This window comes from Ictalurus punctatus, chromosome 13 (genome assembly GCF_001660625.3).
Source record: "Ictalurus punctatus breed USDA103 chromosome 13, Coco_2.0, whole genome shotgun sequence".
NCBI classification, from domain to species: domain Eukaryota; kingdom Metazoa; phylum Chordata; class Actinopteri; order Siluriformes; family Ictaluridae; genus Ictalurus; species Ictalurus punctatus.
The window spans coordinates 19491815-19507680 of NC_030428.2; the positions used below are offsets into that span (position 1 = coordinate 19491815).

The 15866-nt window shown below is 37.8% G+C and overlaps 1 protein-coding gene across 1 annotated transcript in view; it reads right to left on the minus strand.

Moving 5' to 3' along the window:
* Positions 1-631: 631 nt before the first annotated feature.
* Positions 632-15866, minus strand: part of abca5 (ATP-binding cassette, sub-family A (ABC1), member 5) — a 38552-nt gene continuing 23317 nt past the window's right edge. Inside the window, exons 27-39 of the mRNA XM_017484061.3 lie at positions 13908-13973; positions 13732-13823; positions 13483-13606; positions 10052-10169; positions 9842-9933; positions 7520-7695; positions 7259-7334; positions 6942-7036; positions 5308-5427; positions 4772-4924; positions 4523-4602; positions 4365-4420; positions 632-4265 (exon numbers count right to left, since the gene is read on the minus strand). Of these exons, the coding sequence (XP_017339550.2) occupies positions 4125-4265; positions 4365-4420; positions 4523-4602; positions 4772-4924; positions 5308-5427; positions 6942-7036; positions 7259-7334; positions 7520-7695; positions 9842-9933; positions 10052-10169; positions 13483-13606; positions 13732-13823; positions 13908-13973 (1389 nt within the window). The 3' untranslated portion in view covers positions 632-4124. The remainder of the gene's footprint in view (positions 4266-4364; positions 4421-4522; positions 4603-4771; positions 4925-5307; positions 5428-6941; positions 7037-7258; positions 7335-7519; positions 7696-9841; positions 9934-10051; positions 10170-13482; positions 13607-13731; positions 13824-13907; positions 13974-15866) is intronic.

Sequence of the window (15866 nt, forward strand, 5' to 3'; positions counted from 1 at the left end):
TAGAAGTATAGTATATTTTTATCAGGATAAAAATAAATATCTAAAATAAATGGTCAACCTTGTCAGCAATTGTTTTTTAAATAATAGAATTTCTACAATCTCCTCTTGCTGCCTTTGACCAAATATCAGGTTACATATAAAATCCCTGCATCATCCATCACCATGTGGAAAGCGAAAGAGCTTTTAACCAAGAACACCATCCATACTGTATGTTTGGCTAAAAAAGGTGACAGCATACAGGAATATTCCCCCAAATCCTCTATATCTTGGATCATTCATGCATTTTGGCAGTTATGAACGTTGATTGCATTTTGAAATCCACTAATTACCAAGATATACATTGCTGCATATTTTAATTAAGTTGTACCATCCAGGAACTCACAAAAGTTTGGGTAAATTTAAGAAATATGATTAGAATTTTTCCCTTTCTCCTTAAATAATATTTACATTTTTCCTCCTCTATTCACATACAGGCTAAAGTTAAAGCTAACCTACCATAACTGCAATTCGATTTTCAAAGTGGACATAATATTTTCTTGGATTTTATATATTAGGCTATATAACAGCAATGTATAAATTTTTACCAAAAAAAAAAACAAAAAACAAAACACATCTATAACCATAAGCCTAGTGGAGTTTCCATACATTTTTTTATTTCATTTCTGTGGGTTAAATGCCTTTTAACAAACACATGTTAAAGAGATGAACTGTGTGTAAATCAGCACAAAAATAAATAACAAGAACAATAGATCACATCACATCACACACACACACACACACACACACACACATTCACAGAAAATTAGTGCACACTCGTTTAAAAGATTGCATAATACAGCAAAACAATTTTATAAAGAAGAAAAAAAAAAATCTCCAGTCTCCTGAGGTGATTAAACTAAAATCACAGTCATGAGTTTGAGTACTAGAAGCTGTGTTTAAAATGAGCAAATACTATATATAGGAATGTGAACAGGCCTGAAATCCTATAAACAAAAATAAAGGGGAAACAAAACCCTGTGAACATCTTCTATTAAAGTAACCACTTCAGCTGGTGAATCAACTGTTTGTTTAAATTCAATCTATATTCATATTATCTTTTATTAGTTTTTTGGTATCTGGGTACGAAATAACAAACGCATTCTACAAGGTTACATATTGGTGGCTACATATTACTGCAAGACACTTCTGAGTTCACAAAATAGACACTGATATTTCAGTTAGGCATGACACATCATTTACAGGAAGCAGTGACCGCACATACACAAAAAGGTTTTCCTATATTGCACTTTGGTAGAAAATAGCATATTTTTTCCAAGGTAGATTTCATTAAACATACCAAAAACCCTAAGAAAGGAGAAGCAACATCATACAGATGTTCAGCCATACCAGTATAAGAGGCTACATATGTGCAAAAATAAAGCTCATTTATTAAAAAATAGCAACTTTCAACTTTATCAATACACAAACAAAAGTAGCAGTGCCATAAGTAGAACCATTCCAACAATCTCCAAGACATTCACATCACATTACAGATGTTTTGCAGAAAGCTTACACACTCGGCTTGGCTTTAAGATCAACTGGCCTCGCTGCTAATGTTAGTGCGTTGCTCTTGATGCTATTGGACACTAAACAAATTTTAACTTGCCTCTTATAATATTACAAATAAAAATGTTAGTACACCATGATGGCCAGTTGCAAGGGACAAGATAACAGTTCAGTTAAGTATAAATACACCAAATATTTCAAAAGCCCTCAAAAACCCTAACTGAATGCAAGTAAAATATAGTAGATATACCAAAATTAGTACGTTGCACCACCTTAACATGAATTACAATTTTTTAGGACTGTTTCAAGCAGAATATCTCCCTCGTTTTATATTCAGGGACAAGTTTGTTTTAATTGTGAAATAGAAGAGAAAAATATTGAAATATGTACAAACAAGTAGCCAACCCCTAAAGACACTCGAACAGACTTTAACAGCTTTTCATATCAACAAAACCGCAACAACTTTACATAGCTACTTGTGTACCAGACAAACAGGGTCAAACTGTCACTCTTACACAGGATTAGAGGTGCTGAGTTAATAAATTCAACTGCATGCTAATGACTCATTCTAGACAAAAATACAGTCTTTCATTGGGAGCATTTCACCCATCCAGCCACCAATCAATAAAAGTGACAACTCTAACTGCTAACCTATGGAGAAGAGGTAACTATAATAACGATGCTTATTCCACCTCAAAAAAAAAAAAAAAAAAGATTTTTAATTGCTGCTGAATTTTTGAACTGCACTTAATTGACACACCTGAAACATAAAAACATCTCTCTATAACAAACAGTTGTGTTGATCTGCATAAAGAAAAATATGGACATGGAAAGAATTGCTTTATTGCAAAATCTAAACTCCATACTAATCTGCTCATTCTCCTTTTTACAAGTACAATAATTAAAAATAATTCAAACAGTCACTTGTTTTAGATCATGTTGAATTTGCATTTGTTATTCTGTGTGTAGCCTGTGCCAAAGAAGCAATAACCAGACAACACCTTTAATCAACAATGTTAATATTATTAATGTTAATAGGTTAGTCTTCTTAATATTAATTAATATTAGTCTTCTTCCAAAAGGGGAAAATAAATTGAAATAAGTGAATACAATGTGTGAAAATAAGCTCCGTCCATTAAAAAGCATTTTCTCCACCATAAAGCTCTTAATCTTTGCTACAAAAGTAGGATAACTGTCACAATCCCATTTTTCAATAACACAAATAATAGTTCCATCATGCGTCCAAGGACTTGCTGAGATGCAATGTTAAATAATTAAAACAGGAAAGGAAAGGAGTCCTCTGACTTCAAAGCCTTCCCCACCACCTCTAGGCCATGTTTCCAAGTCTGATAAATTAAGAGTGCTACATGCATGTAAGTGGAGTGCATGGGAAACTACATTCTACATTCAATCATTTATGACATCTACACGAGAACAGGAAGGTGTAAGGAAGGCCCCAAGGAAAGTAAAAAATAAAAATTACACACACACACTCTCACACACACACACTCACACACACACTCACACACACACTCACACACACACACTCACACACACACTCACACACACACACTCACACACACACTCACACACACACTCACACACACACTCACACACACACTCACACACACTCACACACACACTCACACACACACTCACACACACACTCACACACACACTCACACACACACTCACACACACACACTCACACACACACACTCACACACACACTCACACACACACTCACACACACACTCACACACACACTCACACACACACTCACACACAACAGACAAGGGGGGGGGGGGTGGATTTGTGAAATCACTTGCCATTCAGTACCTATACTGATGTGTGCAGGTCTATACCTACTGATCAGGCATCAGTCTTTGGACAGCTGAATGTCTAAGGACCTGAAGCGTGTGCTGGTGTTGGAAAAGGAGTCCAAGAGCTCCGCTGATGCAGCAGAGGCAGTGGACACTCCTCATACCTCATGGTGGGGTTGAGAAGCAGAGACTCAACATGCTGGTATGTCTCGGCAGTGCCATCACACTGTGCTTGTGAACCACATGCACATGCATCAGATTCCCAAGGACAAAGTACATACAAGAGCATATACGCTTTAGATCTCTTGCTACAAAAACTGAAAGCACCTTTTTTAGTGTTGATGTGAATAAGTGATTCAGCGATACGCCTCCGTTGCATTGCTTTTCTACCTGTTGATTGATTCAACACGCATGACATCACCCAGCAGCTGGTAGATAAGCTCAAGACACAAGTGAGCGTGGTATAAACCTGTTCACAAAGGCCAGTAAGTAGGAAAGGTATGTAGAATAAATAAGGGGTGGGAATTCAAAAATCTCTCAGTCTCAAAGATTTTTTAAATCCCAGCACAAGCTTAGGAAACTGCAAGTGTCATCTGGAGATGTGAATAATGCAGTCATGTTGGTCGAGTTAGTGCCCGTGCCAACTCCATTGATCTGCAGACCCTCATAGCAGTGGCACCTAGTACTGGGGCACCAACTATCTGGAGTGAGACACACAGAGATGGTAGGGGGAGACAGAGGGCTGAAAGGGCTGGCTCACAACTGGTACACAATACTATCAGAATGATTGACGGACGCTCTGCCATCCTGCGGTAGCCGCTGCCACTGGAATGTGGTGCTAAGAGAGCCCACGTCATCCTCCTCATTCTCCTGTTCTTTAGCAAATTCCATGAAAACCTGACACCACAACAGATATGGATACAAAAAAAGTATTTAAAATATTCTAATTGCAACAAATTATTGTGGTTTATTACAGCACTGTGCATTTCGACCAACCTGCTCCAAAGTAGACTGTGAAAAGTTGTACTCTTCAAAATTGAAGTTTTGCTTAGCTGCAGAGAGAGCGGGGGGAGGGGGGGGGGGGTGGTCTTTAAATACAAAGTTCCCAAAATTCAAATAAACAAGACATTCAATACTGTTCTCTGGCCACTCACCACTCTCTAACTGAGAGAAAGCTTTGGCTAGTGATATAACATCCCCCATTGGAATCTTATAAACCATCAAGGTGGCAAAACTGCAACACAACAGGGCAACACAAATATCAACAGGACCAAACAGGCACATATTGCTTAGTCACTGCTGTCGAAAATTCTACAAAATATTTCTTCAGTATGTCAGTCAACTCCCAACCACTAATAATACACCCCTTTTGCACTATCACGGTGAAACATCCACACACATACCTCTCCTGGCGTGCCGCATGAGGAAAGATCCTTAGTATCTCCTTGTGTAGTAGTGCCACCTGCTGGAGGCCTGTGAGTTCTTCTCGAAGTTTAATCTCCAGACTGTAACCTCGACCATATTTCCCCTTTAGGTGCTGTATGGAACCAATGCAACTACAGAAAAGCCACATTAGAAACAATCAAACCATACAATTATTTAACATGGTCATTTTAACTGCCCTGCATAGTCATTTTCCATGCCATAAAAATGTGCATTCATTTATCACATTTGCTCAGAATGAATAAATGCTTGATCATATTTTTAATAGTTCAGTAATTGAGGACTGTGTTTTGCAGAGATGAACATGTCATTAACCAAACTAACCATTTCGTAATGATGCAGAATGAGTTTTTTGGACCCCAAATACTTTTAATATTATGGGACATGGACTTATTTAGAATAAGCATTCTTGAAACAACACTCTTTATCTTAAAGAGCATATGAGATATAACTAAAGAATTACTATCTAAAAGATCAAGAAAAAAACAGAGCGAACCGTAATTGGCCAGAAACCATGATGGCCACTCGATCACACACAGCTTCTGCCTCCTCCATGTAGTGCGTTGTTAAGATAGCTCCACGCTGTTTGTTTTTAAAGGCCACACGCATCGCTCTCCTGGCACAATGGACAATGGTAACACACAGAGAGTACCCTTTTACAAGTACTGTAGTTGATTATTCAAATTTCTGAAGACATTAACTCCAATGCTCAATGAGATTGATCACACTTTGGATTTATATCTATCCAACAACATTTTTTGTATTGATTATGTTTACAGGAGGCACAGTTTAGATTACATAAAGCTATTTTTCTGAGTTTCCAACAGGCATACTACAACCCCAATTCCAAAAAAGTTGGGACGCTGCGTAAAATGTAAATAAAAACATTTGCAAATCTCATAAACCCATATTATTCACAACAGAACATAGAACACATATCAGATGTTTAAACTGAGTAAATGTACCATTTAAAGAAATAAAAAGGTAATTTTGAACGTGATGGCCACAACACGTCTCAAAAAAGTTGGATGGGGGCAACAAAGAGCTGGAAAATTAAGCATTACTAAAAAGAAACAGCTGGAAGTTAATTGTCAACAGGTCAATAAGATGATTGCCTCTCTAAGATAATTTTTTAATACCCTTTCAGAAGTAAAGATGGGCAGAGATTCACCAATCTGCGAAAACTGCATCTACAATTTGTGGAACAATTTCTAAATAATGTTCCTCAACGTAAAATTGCAAAGACTATAAATATCTCATCACCTACAGTACATAATATCATCAAAGATTCCGAGAATCTGGAGGAATCTCTGTGCGCAAGGGACAAGGGCGAAAATCAATATTGCATGTCAGTGATCTTCGGGCCCTCAGGTGGCACTGCATTAAAAACAGGCATGATTCTGTAATGAAAATCACTGCATGGGCTCAGAAACACCTCCAGAACTCATTCTGGATGGCACAGCAAACTGTGTTCACAAACAAACACTGGTTAAATCTCAATCATGCAAAGAAGAAGCCATATGTGAACATGATCCAGAAATGCTGCCATCTTCTCTGGGCCAAAGCTCATTTAAAATGGACTGAGGCAAAGTGGAAAACTGTTCTGTGGTCAGGCGAATCGAAATTTGAAATTCTTTTTGGAAACCATGGACGCCGCTTCCTCTAAACTAAAGAGGACTAAAGAGGAGAGGGACCATCCAGCTTTTTATCAAAGCTCAGTTCAAAAGCCTGCATCTCTGCTGGTATGAGGGTGCATTAGTGCTTATGGAATGGGCTGCTTGCACATCTGGAAAGGCACCATAAATGCTGAAAGGTATATACAGGTTTTAAAGCAACATGTGCTTCAAAAAAAGACATGTTACAGCCATCACATTCAAAATTACCTTATTTTTTCTTAAAATGGTACATTTACTCAGTTTAAACATTTGATATGTTTTCTATCCTCTATTGTGAATAACATATGGGTTTATGAAATTTGTAAAGGATTACATTCTGTTTTTATTTACATTTTACACAATATATTAATATGGTATATTACTGTGGTGCAAACATCCTTTAAAAATAAAATTGCCATTACAAGCATATGTCAGCAAACTCAGAGTATAGAAAAGTAAATAAAAGGGGTCTTACCACATTCGCTGCTTAGACTTGGGGTCCATCCCAGATGAAGGTTCATCTAGGAGCACAATCTGAGGGTTCCCCAGCATGCTTAATGCAAAACACAACTGCAAACAAAAGAGCAGACTCTCATTAGAAAGAGTGGCCTATCCTGGTACTTGTAAGTATATAATACAATTGAAATATAAATAAGTAAATAAATACATAAGTAAGTACATAAATAACAATAAAAGCAAAACAAATAAATAAATTAACGCTTATTAAATGGAGTTCTGTATTAAAAAATCATTTTAATAATTGTTGCTTGCGCTGTTCAGTGTTGCTCGCACCTTCCTCTTAAGGCCTGCAGACAGACTTTTAGCCTGTTTATGAAGGTGCTCCTTCAACTCCAGTGCATTAACAACACTGAAAGTTCACACACACACACACACACACACACACACACACACACACACACACACACACACACTAATCAAGAGGCTAGATAAGAATAATAATGTACAATTAGATTTACCATGTAATTTTAATTATCAGCATTGAAAAGACACCATTCCACTAGTGGTATACAGTGTGTATAGAAGCAGAGGTACCGTCTGATGATGTTCAGTGCATCTTTGTGGTGTAAACCCTTAATGGCAGCATAGATCTGGAGGTGCTCTTGTAGGGTGATCCTAGGCCACAGTGGGTTTACCTGGGGGCTGTACCCTACATGCTCAAGTGGGTTATCCACTGGCCTGAACTCTGTGCCATAGTCTCCCATTAAAATCTGAACAAAAAAAGGAAAAGGTGCAAAACTATTTGATGAGCTACAGTGGGGGAAATAAGTATTGAACGCGTCAACATTTTTTTCCGTAAATATATTTCCAATGAAGTTATTCAAATGAAATTTTCAGCAGACATCAGTATTAACTCAAGAAATCCACAAATATAAAGAATTCACATTATAGACCATAAATAAAGTTGTGTAATAAAATGGAATGACACAGGAAAAAAGTATTGAAGATGCTAAGAAAAAGCAGTTCTCCAAGATATGGTAAGGCAAGAAACCAGCCGAAATCTGTAAGTAATAATACCTCCTATCTGTGCAAATTAATATCAGCTGGGTTAGAAAATTGATGGTCTATAAAAAGGTGTCACACAAGAAACATCTCATGATGGGTAAAAGCAAAGAGCTCTCCCAAGACCTTCGCAACGTTATTGTTGCGAAACATAATTGATGGAATCGGATACAGACGTATTTCAAAACTTCTGAATCTTCCAGTAAGCACCATCTGGGCCATTATCCGCAAGTGGAAGCAACATCACTCCGTCATCAACCGGCCTCGCAAAGGAGCTCCTCGCAAGACTTCTGACCAGGGAGTCAGAAGAATAGTCAGAAGAGTAGCCCAAGAGCCAAGGACCACTGGGAAAAAGCTCCAGAAACACTTGGAGGCAGCAGGTACAATAGGAAATGCACTCCAACGCAATAGCCTCTATGCACGCTCACCCCGCAAGACTTCATTACTAAAGAAAAGGCATGTTGAAGCTCGTTTAAAGTTTGCTACAACTCATTTGGACAAGCCTATGAAATACTGGGAGAGTGTAGTCTGGTTAGACGAGAGCAAAATTTAACATTTTGGCGGTCATACTACACACCATGTTTCGAGAAGAAATGGCACTGCACATCACCCTTAAAACACTATACTAACAGGGAAGTTTGTAGTTGGAAGCATCATGGTGTGGGGCTGTTTTTCATCACATTTCAACGATAAATGGAGCCCTTCACTGGGAGATGCTTGAGAAGAATCTGCTGCCATTCACCAGGATGATGAAGATGAGATGTGGGGTGGACCTTCCAGCAGGACAACGATCCAAAGCATACAGCAAAGGAGACTCAATTGGTTTCAGAGAAAAAAAAAATCAAGGTGCTAGAATGGCCAAGTCAATAGCCTGACTTGAATCCAACTGAACCTTTGTGAAAAGAGCTAAACATCAAGGTTCACAAGAGGGCCCCCCAGAATCTTCAAGATTTAAAGACAATACGTTTAGAAGAATGGGCCAAAATCACCCCTGAATACTGCGACTGATTAATTTCTTGGAGTCTTGAAGCTGCCAGTACAAACAAAGGCTTCTCCACTAAGTATTAAATAAATTTCAGTTAGCGTGTTCAATACTTTTTACTGTGTCATTCCACTTTATTACACATAACTTCATTTATGGACTTTAATGTTTGGATTTCTCTGTGTGTGTGGAATTCTTGAGTTAATACTGATGTCTGGTGAACATTTAATGTGAATAGCCTCATTGGAAATATATTTACTGAAAAAAATGTTGACGCCTTCAATACTTATTTCCCCCACTGTATTGCCTTAAATGTGTAGTTTTCTATACCTATAATAAACTATACCTAGTTTATTAAAGCAGTGGTTCACAAAGCAGGGCCCCGAGACACTCAAGGGGGAAACATAGCCAGAAGATTTGTGATTTCTTTTTAAATTCCTTACAGAAAATCACAATTATCAATGTTATTATATTTATTATTGTGTTTATAGTTATTTGGCTATTTGACAGGTCACTGGAACCAAATGTGGTTAATCCAAACTTCAATAACTCAAGAACAAGTAGGACTATAAATAATGTCAACTTAGACTTAATGTGTTCTATTGCTAGAAAGTTCAGGAACAAGAAAAGCTCTAGGGCTCCAATAAATAGCCAGAACACTATATTACTCAGAATATTAATGAGCCGTGAAATTTATTTTACATTTAAAGGGGTCCCTGACTCTAAAAGTTTGAGAACCCCTGCATTAAAGTGTAATGAGATGCCATGAGCATGATGTTCCACATCAAGCTTAATTAAAGATGTAAAAAGCCCTTAATGCAGTCCGTTTCGTAGCAACAAATTAGAGAGTGACAGAAGGAGGAAGTACACACTTGTCCTGCAGTAGGAGTCGTCTCTCCGGAGAGCATGTGCATGATCGTGCTCTTCCCTGCTCCATTAGGTCCCAGAAGCCCCAGGATCTCACCTGCACAAGCCAGGTAACATGATGTTAACACAGAATTTCATACCCACAATGAAGACAGACACAGAAAAAAAAAATCACCTCATTCAATGTACGAACAGACAGACAGAAGGTTATGTACCTTTTCTGACACAGAAGGAGATGTTCTTGGCAGCCACTTTTCTCTTTTTACTTAAGGAGAAGCCCTCTTTCCTCACTAAGTACTCCTTCCTCAGGTTACTCACCACCACCAATGGTTTCTGAGCAGAGAACTGGAGTGAGTCTTAATTATCAGCCCTTATAATGCAATTATGCTACATAGGTAATACACATAATACTATGATATTGCCATAGAAAAAATGAATAGCAAGAATTTCAAAATGCAACTGGATCTTTCATTCTAAAACATTAAGGGTTATAAAATGTAATGAAAGCATCAGTATGGATCTCTTGGGAGCACCCCGTTTTACATATTTTGGGAACACAGAGTTTTTACAGTATGGTCTGAAGGAACAACATATCATTTTTATCAACCCAGTTCTCAAAATAAGACAGAAAACATCAAACTTGGCTAATGTAGTGCTATGAAAAAGTATTTGAATTATCTGATTTCTTCTGTTTTTGTGTAAATCTCATACTAAATAGTTTTAGATCTTCAAACGAAATACAACACAAAACAAAGGCAACTTGAATAAACACACAATACAGTTTTTTTGCTTTTTTTTAAATGAAGCAAAAAAAAAAAGTTATCCAACACCTATTACCCATGTGAAAAACTAATTGCACCCTTAAATTTAAAATCTGGTTGTGCCACCTTTAGCAGCAATAACTGCAACCAAACGCTTCCAATAACTGGAGATCAGTCTTTCACTTACTTCTAGGACTAGGACTTACTCTTATGATTTGAATATTTTGCTTTTATTGCAAGTTGCCCAGGCCCTGAAGCAGCAAAGCATCCCCAAACCATCACACTGCCACCACCATGCTTGACTGTAGGTATGATATGCTTTTTGAGGAATTCTGCCAGATGTAACAGGACCCCTGTCTTCCAAACAGTTCCACTTTTGACTCATCAATCTACAAAACATTCTCCCAAAAGGTTTGCAGATCATCAAGGTGTGTTTTGGCAAAATTCAGACAAGCCTTAATGTTCTTCTGGGTTAGCAGTGGATTTCACAGTGGTTTTTGCCTCAACGGGGTGTTTTTGACCTGGCCAACTGTTATGAGTGGGGAAAGGGTTTTTCTTCAACAGGGACAGAATTCTTCTGTCATCCAACACAGTTGTTTTCCATGGTCTTCCAGGCCTTTTGGTGTTCCTGAGCTAACCAGCTATCTCTCTGAATGTTTTGTTTTGATTTTTCAGCTGAATGATGACTCGTTTTCACTGGCAGTGTCAGCTGTCTGTACTCCAAATTGAGAGTTAACAGCAACAGATTTCTAATGCAAATTCCACACTTGAAATCAGCTCTACTTTGCTTACTTGTAAGTGAAATAATGAGGGAATAACACACTTGGCCATGGAACAACTGAGTCGCCAACTATCAAATGGCATTTGTTCCCTTATAAATGGGGCAACCAGACATATAAAGCACTGTAATTCCTACAGCATTCATCCGGTTTGGATGTACATACCCTCAAATTAAAAGGTGAAAGTATACACTGAATTCAACTGCATTATTTAATTTCAACTCCAATACATTGTGGTCGACCGCTAAAAAAAATACTATCTTTGCCAAATATACATATATTTATGGACCTAACTATGGATGCCATATAATTAAACTACATCTGCCCTTGTAATGTAATGTCTGTATATTATATTTATCATTAATTACTTTAGGGTTAAAATAACATTATTATTATATATTGTTTAGTTACTTTAGAGATCAATTGTATATAAACACATTCACACAGTAATGTGAAAAAATAAGTACATCCCATGGAAATTGATGGAAATTTTTTTTTACATATTTGGACACGCAAACATTTGATCATCTTTGAAACAGTTCTTATTAATAAAGTAGGTACAATTGAACAAAACCACAAAGAAAATGAGCTTTTTCAATCGGTTATTCAACAGAGTAAGTAAAAAAAAGTAAGTACACCCTTGGCCTCAGAAGCTAGTATTGACCCTTTAGCAGAAATAACTTCTTGTAGGCATTTTGCATTTTCCACCAGTCTCTGACATCAGCTTGCTGGAATTTTTGACAACTCTTCCATGCAATATTCTTTCACTTGCAAGATATTTGAGGGTTTTCTTGCACGTACTGCCTGTTTCAAATCCCCCAACAACATTTCAATGGGTTTCAAATCTGGGCTTTGACTAGGCCATCCCATAACCCTCCATTTCTTCTTTTTGAGCCATTCCTGTTGGATCTGCTAGTGTGCTTAGGATCATTATCCTGTTGAAAGGTCCACTTTCGGTTCGACTTCAACTTTTGGACAGATGGCCTCACATTATCTTCAAGCACTCTTTGATATGATGCAGAATTCATAGTTGAACCCATGAATGCTAGCTGCCCAATCCCTGAGGCTTTAAACCAACCCCAATACCATAACATTTCCACCACCGTGCTTCACAATTGGTATGAGGTGTTTCTCCTGAAAAGCTGCCTTTGGTTAGTGTCAAACATGTCTGCTGTTACTGTGGCCAAACAACTCTATCTTTCATTCGTCTGTCCAGAGCACATTATTCCAAAAGGCCTGCTTTTTGCCTATATGCTCATTGGCAAACTGTAGTCTTGCGCTAATGTTCTTATTAGACAGCAAAGGCTTTTTCCTAGGATGCCTCCCATGCAGGTCAAATTTGTGCAAATCTCTTTCTGATTGTAGAAACATGGACTTTGACACCAACAGTTGCAAGACTTATTATCAGATCCTGTGATCAAATTTTGGGTTTCTTGGAGACATCTTTTTGTCTGCTCTGGAATGAATTTGCTGGGATGGCCAGTCCTGGACAAATTGGCAGTTGTTTGAAAGATGCACAACCTGCAGGTTATTTTAGTTACAGTGGAATGATGTATTTCAAATAATTTGTATTTCAAATAATCTTTTTAAATCCTTTGTCAAACTTATAGGCCATCCACAATCTTTTTTCCTGTAGGCTTTACATAACTCTTTAGATCTTGGCATGATGGCACCACACACCTCACTAGCAAAGGGAACAACAGACACTAGATGTGAGATTTAAATAAGACCGGTTCCACCTGCACTCCCTAAGCAGGTTCTAATCACTAGCACCCAATCTTGAACACCTGATTCTAATTTTATGGATCTGAAGCTGTGATAAATGAAGGGGTGTACTTACTTGTTCCATGTGACTGATCTTTTCTTTTGTCAATTTAAATAGTGAAAATTACTAAAAAATAAAATAAAATATCAATGTTATGTGTCATTTGTCATTTGAGTACCTTTATTAATAGGCATTGTTTAAAGAGGATCAAATGTTTGCTTGTCCAAATACATACAAAAAAATTTTAAACACTAATTTCCATGAGGTGTACTTATTTTTTTCACATGACTACATAAACATTTTATATCTAAATGCAATATTATTAGTAAACCATTTCCAACCTCTTCACAGCACTGACAGGTGAGGGCCTCCTTCACTCGAGCCTTCTCCATCATAACATCCTCATCCTCATTAATATTCTCCTCTGGGTTCCACTGCAATTTGCCCTTGGTTTTACATGAAACCCTACAGCAAGGACAACCAACAACAGCCAGCAAATAAAAATAATTTTGCACCCCACACACACATAACAAAATCGCATTAAAAAACACAAAGCTGAGATCATAATATTGTAAATAAGTAGAGAGAACCTGCACAGCTGGTCATTTTTCATAGTTTGGCCTCCATAGCGGTTCTCTAGCCATAGCAGCAAAAACAGAAGCAAAATGCACTGGAAGTAGGGCTGCAAACAACATAAATTATTCAATGTAACAAATCAGGGCGTTAGTGTAAAATATATGCAAAATTCAAAGTCTAAGAAACTCACAGAAATAGCAGCAATAAGTAAATTCTTCCAAAGGAAGTCCTCATGGTAAGGACTTAAGAATGTAGCCTGAAATTAGACAGACACAAAGTCAATCATTTCATCTAGAGTTCCATCTCAATTCATAAAAATGTGATATAATATTATTCATTTAATTTACTGTCCAACATGCAAACTAACTAACTAATTTTAACCCATACTTTAGCTGTTTCAGATAGCTTAGAGCTTGTGTGCCTTTCTGGATGATTAACTCATTATGCATAGCACCACAGGACAGTTACACTGAATACATAGGCTGGGGGAAAGAAGTATTGAACGAGTCAACATTTTTTTCAGTAAATATATTTCCAATGAGGCTTTTCACATGAAATTTTCACCAGATATCAGTATTACCTCAAGAAATCCGGAAATGAAAGAATTCACAGCATTAAAGTCCATAACAAAGTGGAGTGACACAGGAAAAAAATATTGAACATGCTAAGATAAAGCGGTTCTCCAAGATAAGGCAAGGAACCAGCTGAAATCTGTAAGTAATTAGACCCCATGTCTGTGAAAATTAATATCAGCTGGATTAGTAAATTGATGGTCTATAACAAGAAACATCTCATGATGGGTAAAAGGACAGCGCTCTCCCAAGACCTTCGGAACCTTATTGTTGCAAAATATATTGAATGAATCAGATACAGACATATTTCAAAACTTCTGAATTCTCCAGTAAACACCACTGGGGCCATTATCCGCAAGTGGAAGCAACATCACTCCGTCATCAACCGGCCACGCACAGGAGCTCCTAACAAGACTTCTGACCAGGGAGTTAGAAGAATAGTCAGAAGAGTAGTCCAAGAGCCAAGGACCACTGGGAAAAAGCTCCAGAAACACTTGGAGGCAGCAGGTACAATAGGAAATGCACTCCACCACAATAGCCTCATGGTGTGGGGCTGTTTTTCATTGCATGGTACTGGCAAACTTCATATAATTGAAGGAGCGATGAACGGAGCCCTTTACCGAGAGATTCTTCAGAAGAATCTGCAGCCATCCACCAGGATGATGAAGATGAGACTTGGGTGGACCTTCCAGCAGGACAACGATCCAAAGCATACAGCAAAGGAAACTCTCAATTGGTTTCAGAGAAAAAAAATCAAGGTGTTAGAATAGCCCAGTCAATAGCCTGACTTGAATCCAATTGAACAAGATTTAAAGGCAATATGTTTAGAACAGATGTGTCCAAACTACGGCCTGCGGGCCAACTGTGGCCTGTGGTACATTTTTAATTGGCCTGCAGCAAATTCTAAAAATATAATGGAATATGGGCCACACATGAAACTTGCACTTGACTGCATTATACTTCTCAGTTTAAACACTAGGTGGAGCTACTGTCTTGAACAAGGCAGCTTATCCACAAAACAAGGATAATCAAAGAAAATTTTGCCATGATTGACCAAAAATGGCAGAACCAAAGAAACGCAGGATAGCAAGTGAGTGAAGAAAATTCCAGACACGATGGAAAAATGAATATTTCTTCATAGAAGTCAAGGGGAAGTGTCTGTTTGATTTGCAATTAAACTGTTGCAGTGATGAAAGAGTATCATGTACACCGACACTATGAAACCAAACATCAGACCTACACATCCTATACTGGTGCCGAGCGACAAGAGAAAGTTGAGCAAATGGCAGCTAGCCTGCTAGCTCAACAACAGTATTTTTACAGTGCCAACAAAATACAAGAAAATGCCACAATAGCCAGCTACGAGGTAGCTCAACTCATTTCTCAGGTGGGGACTTCAGAAAACATTGCCTTATTAAAGTCACAGGAATAATGTGCCCATAAAAGATACAGGAATTCAACAACATGAGCATGTCCAGAAGCACAGTTGTGCGGAGAATCGAAGACTTGTCAGCTAACTTAAAACATCAAGTGTCAGATAAAGCTTGTGCTTTTGATTTTTACTCGATTGCATGTGA